Source organism: Strix uralensis, chromosome Z (assembly GCF_047716275.1).
Source record: "Strix uralensis isolate ZFMK-TIS-50842 chromosome Z, bStrUra1, whole genome shotgun sequence".
In the NCBI taxonomy this organism is placed as follows: domain Eukaryota; kingdom Metazoa; phylum Chordata; class Aves; order Strigiformes; family Strigidae; genus Strix; species Strix uralensis.
Genome location: NC_134012.1, coordinates 2083441 through 2095263, shown reverse-complemented (window position 1 = coordinate 2095263; position 11823 = coordinate 2083441). Strand labels below are relative to the sequence as shown.

Here is an 11823-nt window from a genome sequence, read left to right as displayed (position 1 = left end):
TACCCAGGGCGCAGGCTGTTTGCATGATGTCAGATGTTCAGGGACTTCCCCCGTGATGAAATCTCGAGGGAGCTGATGTCAGACCTGCTAAAGACGTCACGGCGTGTAACTTAAAAAAAGACCCCAAACAACAAAACACCAAAAAACCCCATCGATCCGAAGGAATCCACTAAATCCTCCCTCCGAAGCGTGTTTTAGGGCTAATGTCGTCACCTTTCCACGCTACAGGGACGTGGGGTACACGCCGGGATGCCCTCACGCCCTCCTCTCCTCCACCTCCCCCCGGAGTGACACTTGCTGCGCGTCCCCCCACCCCCCCCTCGGAGATGTTGCCTCCCCCACTCTCTGTGTCCCGTCCCCCCTCACCCCCCCGCCTCCTCCTCCGTGAGGAACCGGTCAAACCCCACTCGCAGGGTGTATTTTTTAATATGATTTAGTGTTTAGGATTAGCTATATCACCACCTTTTAGGGTGAGGGACCGCGGGGCGCGCTGCCCTGCGCTGCTTCCCGCGGAAGGGGTTGCGCGGGGGGCTCACTCTCTCTCGGGAAGAGGGGCCGACCCCTGGGCCGTGGGGGTGGACACGCAGCCCACTCCGCGGCGCGGAGGACACCCCCCTTCCCCTCCACACCCCCCCTCCCCCTCCCCCAGCAGCCCTGAGCGGCGGCGTGGGCCGGGGGGGGCAGGGTCCCAGGGGCGGCATCTCACACCTTTTCTCCCCAAAAAACAGGTCGAGGTCCTGTTTGCAAACACACCGCTCCCCCCGCCCCCTCTGCCCCGCGTGCTTTCCTGGGCAGGGGGGGAACCGCCACCCGCACAGCCCCACGCTACCCACCGGGGACCGCGGGGACACAAAGCGCGCACGGAGGAGAGAAAAGAGCATCTTTATTTTTTGTTCAGTGCAAGCGAAGCAGCCACCCCTGTGCTTTACAGCCCCCTACAGAAGCGGTAACGCGAGCCGGGCCAGGGGCACGGTAAAGAAAAAGACTTAAAAAAAAAAAAAAATTGGAAAAAAACCAAAAAGGGACAAATCATTACATTAGAAATTTTTCTACATTTCGTTTCTCATCGACACTTACAAAAATAGATCCGTTCCCGCGACATTTGGCACCCCGGAGACCCCATCTCACCTCCCCGACGTGAGGGGCGGGGGGGGGGGGCGAGGGGAGCAAACCTCCCCCTCCCCGGCTGTGGAAAGACGCACAGACACCCAAAACACGCGATGTAAACGCCCTCCTCCCCCCCCTACAGACAGAGGGTCCGGGAGGGGTGGGGTGGGCACAGGAAGGGGGTCGGGGAGGGGGGAGTGGAGTCAGACCGGTCGCGGGCAGCAGCATCCTCGGACGGGGAAGGCGGTGACCGAGGTTGGGGGGGCGCGGTGCCCAGCAACAGGTTCCCCCTCCAGGAAGAAAAACCGCCAGGTGCGGATTTTACGCTGCCCTCCGCTTAGGCACGGCCTAACACCTCCCTCCCACCCCGCCCTGGGGGGGATACAGGGAAAGGGGAGAGGTCAAATACAGCTGGAGCCGGGGGGGGGTGTGTGTGTGGAGGGGGGGGGGGGCACAACACATGGGAAACCCCACCGCAGGCGGAGATGCGGGTGCGGAGAGCCCCCCCCCAACCGGAGGATTTTCGCCCAAACCCGGCAGGGCTTCCCCTTGCACTCCCCCCCGCACCACGGCCACCGCCCGGCATCACCCCGTTTTATCGTGTCCCCCCCCCGCCCCATTCCCAGCCCCCAGCTGTGGGATAGGAAACATTACATGAGGGGGTGGGGGGTGTGGGATGGGGGGTCCCAAACCCCTGTGTTTTGAGTGTTGCCTCAGCACCAGAGGCGAGGCGGGCACGGCCATTGAAGAAAAAGATCACTTTAATTTAACATCATCAACATTAAGGAGCTTAATTAGCGCGCTCCCTCGCCGGGGCACGGCCATCAGGCACGTCTTGTCCCTTATCAGATGTTTTAGCAGAGAAAAGCTGCCTGACGGTGGCTACAGCCGTATCCCCCCACCCCCCCGCCCCACGCGTGGCGTGGGGTCCCCATGTAGGGCAGCCCCGCCGGCCGCCCCCCCCCCCCCCCCCCAACAACCCCCTACCCAGAAGCCTGGAGAAGTGGGGGAGAACCCGTGAGTTTAGGGAAAAAAGGGAATAACCCCGGGATGGCAAAGTCATTACAAACCCGGCATATGAAAACGGAAGCATCTTTGCGTTTAAAAATAAACAGGAAAATGTGCAATGTGTCGCCTTTTTTTTTTTTTTTTGCTGTCATATTTCACAGTGTGATCCAGCCAGTTAATGAATAGGCATTTTTTTTAAGTGGAGCTTTCAAAAGGAAGAGAAGATCTACAGATAATGCCATTGATCTGGCAGGAGGAGAAAATCTCTACAACAAAGGGGCTGTCCTATAAATCTGGAGCAAACTTCTTGGACCCTCCTACCAGCAGAAAATGAAAGAGTCCAGAGTTGATCCCACTTGGTCCCAGAGAAAGAGAAGGCTATTGGGTGTAAAATCACCGGCTGGTTAACTCTCTAACTTCTGAGTTAGAGCTGTCTTTTAAAAAAAAAGAGTAATTCCTATTTTGTTCTGTCTCAAAATAGAAGGAAGCAGCAAAAAATCCTGCAGGCGATAGGACCACGACGAAGCTGTTAAATTCTGGCATCAGCTTGGTGCAGGGCTATGTCAGGGCAATTAGAGCTGCACCATGCTGCACTGTGCAGTACCACTGTCAGCCTTAATCTGCGCGCTGATGGGCAGCACGAAATCCAAGTTACAGCCCACAGGAAGCACAACCAGTGAACCCATATTGCTTTGACAGTTGCACTCATCTAGAAATAATGCAAAACGCTATTTAGATGTATACATCACGACCCTGTGCTCTAGGAAGAAAACAATCTAATGAGGGGCTGGGAGACTCCTTGCAGAAAACAAGCAGTGAAGAGGTGGTTGTTGTTGTTGTTGTGTGTGTTTTTTTGTATTTCCCGCCCTCCCCCCCCCCCCCTTCTTTTTACAATTCTTCGTATTTTATCCTGTTGGAGCGCCGCGTTGGGGTTGGTTTCACTGAGCTGTTCTTTGCCTCTACCGCCTCGCTGAAGAACTTGAAAATAGATGGAAAACTCTTCCAGGAAGTTAGTTCGTGGCGCTCTGTACCTGCAAAATACAAAGGCAACGGTTTGACTGGGGGGGTCATTTTGATGCAAAACCCTGACGAAGCCACCCCACCGCTGGCCTCTAGTCCAGGGGGAGCCCGGGGAGGGGGGGTCAGGGCTGCCCCGCTGCCCAATTTGGGTGCAGGCGGGCAGGAACAACTGTGCACACGGACAGACAGCAGACGTGCACACGCGTGGCCACCAGATCAGAGACCCGCAACGCGTCTCGGGCCGGGCAAAGCGAGACCCCAAAGCACCCTGCTAAGTAAAGCGTCGTTAAAGCACTCACCTGTCTGGCCTACCTTGGGGAAACAAGTGTCTACTTTTCAGGGCTGGCGTACTTTGTATTATTTTTTTCGTTTTATGCTGCTTTTAGCCCGGCATATGCATTTTTAAATGAAAGAGAACACCTGACCTGAACAACAACCGATGCATCACCAAGGCATCCTTCATCCACCCTTCCCCAACAAACCGTACATGATATTGAGGCAGTAAATTGGACCTTTCCTGCTTATCTCTTCCCTCTGCCTACGAATTCACCTCTTATCTTCTTCTTTTGGTGGTGCTTCTATTGTTTTACAAGTGTCTCCTTTGACGCACAGCGCGTTTGCTTTATTGAAACAAAAAACCCCCCGACAACCCCCAAAACAAAACCAAGACGATGGAGATCGGGAGCCAAGCGCTGCGAAAGAGTTGGGAGCTCTTCCTGGGTAACCCAATTATGCGGAGATGCTGCCTGGAAGTCTCTGGATCCTGGGCCTCCGCTTGATACTTTAACATTGTTAATGATAATTCTTTAGTCTGTAATAGTAGGTCATTGCTATGGTTACTCTACAATGGTGCAACACTTCACTTTCCCCTTCAGCTATTCGCTGAGACCCGGTAACCACATTTGTTGCCTAGCAACAGTTTTGTGACAGTATCACAATCTGGGGGTGACAACAATGAAGGACACGGTGGCCGTGGCCTGCCCGGCGGAGAGAGATGCCGCGCGGGGCAGCCAACGGTCCCCGGGGATGCGGGGCGGCCGCTCTGGAGGGATGCTTTGACACGCACACCAAGCTTCACACCCCCGCCGGGACCCTCACCCCTGTCTCCCCATCCGTGGTGTGTTCTTGGCGGCTCTGTGCACGCTGTCCCCTCCAAAAAGTCTTTGATGGAGGTGCTACCCGTCACGTCGCCCTCCCCCGCTCCCTCGCAGGCAGCCATCAGACAAGTTCGTCCAAAAAAGCCCTCCACAGAAAGACACCACTTCCCACACAAAGAGATGTTTTTGTACAAAGAGGATCCACGTCACGCGCGTAACACAGATTCCCCCCGCCCCGGCTGCGCGTTTGTCGTACGGAGACGATTCATGACATCTTACACAAATTTCCCAGAGGCGCCTTTTAGACGAACGCTTCCCACCTCCAAACTCACCCGTCCTCGCGCAAACCCTCTTCGCTGGGAGGCAGATCTTGCAGGTGGCTTTCAACGCAGACCACCTACTCCAACCCCTACGAGAGCCCCCGCCATAGTCATCCTCGCCAACGCTTGTTCCCCCACCTCAGGGTCATCCCGTAGGCAGAGGTTTCCCACCACGGCAGAAGGATAAAGCTCCCCTTCCAGCACAACCCGCAGACCCTTCCCTCAGGTTACGGCACGGTTGGGTACTCTAAGACTGGCCACTGCCACCACCCAACGACACCGGCAAAGACGTCATCTACCGAAGCAGGTTTTATGGGGGGACAGGCTGTTCTAGCACACCCCAAGGACAATCCTGCACAGGGAGGTCTCCTCACACAGCACATGGTCACATCACGTTGAGCCCCAAGAGGCAAAACGTCTTCCCATGTGGCTTTTCTGGGCCCTATGCGGACTCTTCCCATACAGACACACCTCTGCCACTCCTGCCTGCCCCCATCCGTCTCCTTCTGTCTCCATCTCCACCATTAAGAGTCACTGGATTAAACTGGATGAAAATACAGGCAGTGAACATTATGCTGTTTCTTCCCCCCTTTCTTTCTTTTTCTTTCTATCAACAACCTTCCTCCTCTGTGAAAGGGCTGTCCAGAAACAAAAAATGACAAAACAATAAGTTTCTGAAGCCTCCCCATCCCTTTCTCTGTCCCGCCTTCTCCCATGCACTCTCCTCATGTCCTCAAGAGAGATCAGGCTTACATTCACTGGTGTTGCTGAAACTGATTAACCTACAGCCTTCCTGTAGCAACCCCTCTCAACCCACCCCTCTCAAAAAACAATTCAAGCTTTGAGTCTAGAGGGACTCAGTGATTCAGCGGTCTAAAGCAATTTTAACACTCCCTATTTTCCCTTTCCTAGTAACAATCTTACTGACAGATGAACAATTTCCCTGGTGATAAAATCACTACAATGGCTATTTAGTTTCCAGGATTATGATGATTCTTTGCTTGATTAATATTGCAATAAGAAAAGCTTGCCAAGTATCTGCCTTGGCCCTTTATAGTCATTTAAAGGTCAAATTTTGTCCTTACGTATTCACATTCAACTACCACTAAAGGGAGAGCCCTAAAAATTTAACACTGCACAGACTGTGCATTTATGATTTATATACTAGAGGCTTGGAAAATCAGACAGAAGCGAGAGGAGTTATGTCCTACGGGTGATGACAGATTTGGCCATAAGGTTTTCGCCAGAGGAAAAATATCATTGACGACTGCAATCTCAACTGTGTATTTAGTAGTAGACAAATCTAAATTAAATGCATGAGCAGCCATCTATTTTTTGATAGAAAGAACCGTTTGTGAGAGTCAGATAATAAAAAGCAGTTGTACTAAAGCCGAGGTCCTCTAAGGTATACATACCCTCAGCGCTCACTAATTTCAACGGCCATGATGATAAACTGCACGATTCAATATACCGTATTAAGTGATGGCTTGTCGCACAACATATAGTGATGTCAGACATTAATTATTTGAGAAATCTTAGGAGCATATTGCAATGAAAAGTCATATAAAAACTGTTAAGTGTGGGAGACAGCTAGAACGTCCTAATAAAGCTACAGTCACAGGAGAAAAAAAAAAAATCAAGCCGCCAGCTCCCAGCCCCACAAAGAGAAGTGAGAGAAATGCCATAAAAGTGGAAGGACCTTCCAGTTGCTAGCACGCAAAGAGGTAGGGAGAACTGGATGTATGCTTTAAGGAGCTCCGAAGAGAAGGTGGATCCAATAACACGTGGGGTAAAATGAGCAACGACTGCAAAACGGCGAACAAGTTTCAGAATCAATTTACCCACCGCCACAAAGAGATATTGACAATCAGAAATAATGAAGACTTGCCAATACGGTTGTTGATACAAAATAAAATAAAAAAAAAACCAAACCAGGTAAGGGAATAGTTGCAAAAATTTAATATACAAATGATCAGGTCTGGATGACACACATCTGAGGGTCTTCAGGGAATCAGTTAATGAACTTGCTGAACTGCTGGCAATTATTTCTGAGACTTCATGCACAATCAGGTAGGCACCAGAGGACTGGGGTGGGGGTGGGAAGAAAGACAATGCTAATCTGAGAAAAGAAGGATTCGTGGAAACTACCGCACGTAAAATTTACCTTCGGATATTAGTAAAGTAAGAGATCAATGCAAAAAAAAAAAATCGCAAGCGCCTGTAGGGCAACAGGAACCTTGGAACAGAACATGCTCAGATTTGACAAGAACAGGTGGAAAACAAACTTGACCACTTTCTTGAAGCACAAAAATCAGCTGGTGAGGGATTTACCCATTGCTGTGTCTTTCCTCATAGGCCAACCTGGCAGCCTAGGGGTGGTGGGAACCTGGGGAATCACTGGAAATACAATGGATTATGACCTTCACTGCTCTAATGGGGTGCGGGCACCCCTACCTCTAGAGGTTAGAGCTGAGGAGACCTCAAAATACTTGAGATTTACGGTAATGCATCTCCCAAGCTCTAGCCATGAGCGGCACTTCCACCAGCACCCACAGTGCATGTGGCAGCTCTGCAGGCTGGGTCCAGACTAAGCATCTCAGCTCAACTCAAGTCATCGCCGCCCCTCACTGGGTCGCGGTTTGGGACTCTTGCTCTCTGAAATTACTATTGCGTGTCTGGAACAGCATCACGGTTCATCAGGTTCGCTACGTTTCAGCTGAATAAAGGTGTAACTCTGCGTCTGTGAGACAACGTGTGGTCTCTCCGACTGTCACGGGCGCTGGTGCGCTTCTTGGGAAGTGGCGACAGCATTTGAGAAGGCAAATAATGAGTAATGGTATGGGTTGAAAATATACCTATGGAGTCCCTGAGGGATTGGTATTAGGGCTCAAGTCTTTTAAACATGGTTATTAGTGATCTGAAAGAATAATGAGAGTGCTTATTAGTTAATTAGATTAATTAGCAGATGATATATTTAATAGGAGACGATGCAAACGCAAGAAGGGACAGGGAAATAATAACAATAAAAAGGGCAGCCTAAACGGGTAGGAAAAATAGAGAAGGGGAAAAGCAAAGACTGAAACTGGGATTGGGAAACAGGGGTGGCCCTGCGATGATCCCGGTGGCCACTCGCACATGCGCGTGCCAACGTGTTTTCGCCGCCTCTCCTTTCTTCTCCCCACTCAGGAAGGGCAGCTCTTCGCCCAGCGAGGTCGACGAACTCCTCCGCCCGACCCCGCAGCGCCTGCGGAGGGAAGGAGCTCTGCCACCCGCCGTCATTCCCTCTTGCACAGTGATTACCAGCAGTGCGGGACAAAGGTGCCCTCCTACGGTGCCTGCCCACTGCGCCGGACAAAAGCCTCCTCCCGCGGTGCTCAGAAGATGCGCGGCACAATGGTGGCCCCCTGCCGCGTTTACAAGATGTGTGGGACAAAGGTTTCCCATGCTGCACGGGAGCAGAGAGAGAGAGCGATCGCCGTGCCCGCCTCCGCACTGGGATATTTCTGCGGAGAAAAGTTTCCGGGTTGGAAAGTTTCTCCGTGGATTATTTGCCACGGGGGCTGACCTCGGGTCTGCTTCGCTGAGTGGCGGCTCGTCTCTTAAACAGCGCGGGATTGAAGATGAATTAAGGGTGCTCCAGGCCTCGGGGTTTAGTCCCCACTGGGACGGAGAGTGTTGCTGGTCTTCACCAGCCGTCGAGTTTGCAATTGATTTTGGCGGGAGCCAGCGCTGTCCCCGTGGTCGTGGTCTGTGCCGAGACCCTGCCACGCTGCAGAGACCCTTTAATGTCAGTTTTGGACATCAGCTTTGCAATCTTGCCCCCAAATGCTGGCAGCGGTTGGTTTGACGTTTGTGATTTCAGCTACACCCATATAAAAGGCCCTAAGCCTCATCAAAACTTGATTTCAAGGCTTCAAAGGGTGAAATGCAGACTTTCGGGGGGGCATTTGCACGAACAGAAGTACTTTAAAACTTACTAAACACGTTTTATCCTTATTTCCCTAACTCTGAGAAGCAACACCATTCTTCCTTTACAAATAAATAAACAAACAAGCCAACCCCATCTGACCTGGGAATGTAAGTGCAATTATGACTTTCAGAAAGGATTTTTCCTCCTGAAAGTTAGGAATCAATGGAAATTTCTTTCTTACATCATCCACAGACACACTGAAGTCTTCATATAACACTTTACCTCTTAGGTATGTAATTCTGTAATTCTGTAATTCTGTAGTGATGTAATGACACTGTTCAAATCTGCATTTATGTGTGAGAAAACGATACTTCCCGCCTCTCCTGGAGGCATCTTTCTGGGTGCTGTTAAATGACTTCTGTATCACAAAGTTATTTCTAAACAGGAATTTAACTTTTTTTAACCTTTGAGCGCATCAGACATTATCAAGACTGACAGAACTATTTTTAATTCATAAGGTTTCTCCATTTACAGTTCCTGGATCCTATGGATCTGCACAGGAAGAAATTATTGTGTCTGTTGAGACTATTTTGCTGTGCTAATGTAAGCCTCCAGATCTCAAACCCTGAAACAGAAGAAGCTCTCAGAGAATCACCAGTAAAGCCAAGGAAAAAAGGAGATTAAAAAAATATACCTTGCTTAAAATCACTAACCAGTTCTGACAGGGAGGATGAGAGCTTCAGGAAAAATTGGGAAGGACTCCATTAGCTCAAGAGCTTTAAGAACCAATGACCTTAGGACCTTCTGCATATGCATTTCTAGACATCCCAGTGGTAAAGAAAGGTTAAAAGTTTTGGTGAAATTAACAGACAAGCCATACAGCAATTAATGAAATGGAAGCAGCGATTTCTGAGGGGACATGAAAAAACCCCAACAAACCCCAAACCTTGATGTGTTTAGTTTGGCTAAGAAGTAATAGTTTGTGAAGTCACGCGCATGTTAATAATCTAAAAGCAACTGTGTAGGGAAATGAATTATTTGGAGAAGCCAAGAGGGAAGAAACAGAGAAATCTGAAGAAATGAAATACAGCTTATAAAGGGGGCTTAGACACACAGTAATATTCATCGGGATGCAATATTCATCCAAGGAAAATTGTGGCAACCTTTGTGGCAACACTAGAGAACAGGCTACAGGTACTCAAGACATTTTATACTTGGCTATTATCTCCTGTGACACAGACCAGTGTTTATTTTTGTTGGACATTTATTATCTCTACTATCTTTAGCGGGATGATGGAAACAGAGCAACAAGCATCCCGCCAATCCAGAACAAAGATTACCTCTGAACTCCCACACTCGCAATCAGCTTTTTTCCACGCCTTGTTTACAGCACACAAACTACTGACAAGAAGCAAGAGGTTTATAAAGGTAACAAAATATTTAATAAATTCCTCCCGTCCCGCAAGCAACAGATGCAAAGATTCATGCAGAAGCTCAGTGCAAGTGAGGTTTGCAAAGCAGGAAGGAGATAGGAGGCTAACACAGCTGTCGTTTTTCACTACTCTTCATTAAATATTACGGGCAGTCCCATGAGCACGGGTCATTTGTTTGCTCCTCTGCGTGTTAACTGGCCAAATAAGTGAAAGTTGTAAGGTCGTTCCCTCCTGAGTGCAGGTCAGGTCATTTTTTGGGTCACCAAAAGTCAAGTCCTCTTCTTTTGAGAATATATTTAATAATAAAAAAAGATACCAAACAGCTATAGGGCCCTACCAGTAGGAACTGGGCATCCAGGACAGAACTGCTGTTAATACCAATGCAAACAGTCATAGTAATGCAAACTGCTGCATTAAAAAAGGGAAGGATTCACAAACAGCTAAAAACACAGGCTGATTAAACAGCATTTCATGAGACAGAGGAGTTACAGGACCTCAGGCTGCAGACTGGCCTGAATTGCTGCTCTGTGGTAAATAGCCCTGAAAACGAAATGCGTCCTTGGGTCCAAAATTTCACAAAAAGTCTTTTGCACAAATGGGCAGGAGTGCGGGCCAAGGGGCCACCCCCCCCTCGATCTGCTCTCATCTGTGCAGAGAACACCGGTGAGGCCGGCCATGAGCACAGGTGAAAAAGACCAGATGCTGGGGCTGGATCCAGACCCCGAGGACAGGGGGAGAGCTGGGGGGGTGTCTCGGGTGGCACCGTTTACACAGGCGCCTCTCCATGGAGCTGCCCCTCCCGGCCCTGTTTGGAAGGGGAAAGGGAAAGACTTGTCCACCCATCAACGGTGGCAGGCAGGAGAGCTGCCACCAGCCAGCTGAGGCTAAAACAGGCTTGAATTCGCACCGGGATCCCAGCTGTTCCCAGGCAACCATGAGGATGAAGATGTGCGAACGCAGCCTTCGCCCCGGCATCACCTGAGGGCTGCCAAGCAAAGGGAAGCCACAGCAAAAAACAGCGAGCCCCCCAAATTAGCACTGGGGGGGTGCGTGTGTGTGTGTTTGCCTCCGTGAGAGCCCCGTGTGTGGATACCCTGCTTGCCAAACGCCTGCGGCGCTGCCCCGCAGAGCAAAAGGCAGCAAGGAAAAGAGCCAGCTGGTGGGACACTAGAGAAGCTCGTGTCAGGCTTCCCGGGGATCCAGTCCTGAGGGGAGAGGACGCCGACTTTGGGGTTGCACCGCAGGGAAAGCCTCCCAGCGAAATGCCACGCGATGCTCGGGGGATGCTACAGCATCCTACCCGTCACCGGCTGAATCAGACCTGTGGCGTGTTACCGAACGACACTCTCGCAGGCAGCGATTTCAAACACAGGGAATGTCTGCAGGAGGGCAAGCCATTTCCTTGAAGAAGAGGGTCCAGCATAGATGTGCTCCATATTATACAACTACAGATTTTAAAACTCATGTTAAAATGGTGTTGCATGCAGAGAGAAGTAGGCAAGGACTGAAATAATATCTATATCTATCTCTGTATCTCTGTATATTTCCTGTATCTCTATCTCTAATCACTATCTCCATCTCCATCTCTATATAATCTATATGTCTCTATATCTACATATCTATCTATCTATCTATCTATCTATCTATCTATCTATCTATCTATCTATCATCTATCTATTCATATCTATAACTACACCTTTACCTGTCTTTGAAGACAAATATAAAAATTCTTCACCTGTGAAATGCGGGGTGGGGTATTCAGATTACATCTTACGAAGATGTTTTTGGGGTAAGAACATACCTACGGGAGGTGCAGGATCTCACCACTGGAAGTTAAGAATAGGTTTGACAACCATCTCTCAGGAATATTATGGGTATAGCTGAAGTTGCCCTGGGGAATGTGGACAAATCAGATAATTCCCTGAGCT

At 49.9% G+C, this 11823-nt stretch overlaps 1 protein-coding gene across 6 annotated transcripts in view; it reads right to left on the bottom strand.

Annotated features, from left to right (window-relative positions):
* Positions 1-863: 863 nt before the first annotated feature.
* ARB2A (ARB2 cotranscriptional regulator A) overlaps positions 864-11823 on the bottom strand; it is a 268419-nt gene continuing 257459 nt past the window's right edge. For all 6 annotated transcript variants that reach the window (XM_074856313.1, XM_074856309.1, XM_074856314.1 and 3 more), the window contains one exon: positions 864-3146. In XM_074856313.1, coding sequence (XP_074712414.1) covers positions 3004-3146 — 143 coding nt within the window. In that variant the 3' untranslated portion in view covers positions 864-3003. The remainder of the gene's footprint in view (positions 3147-11823) is intronic.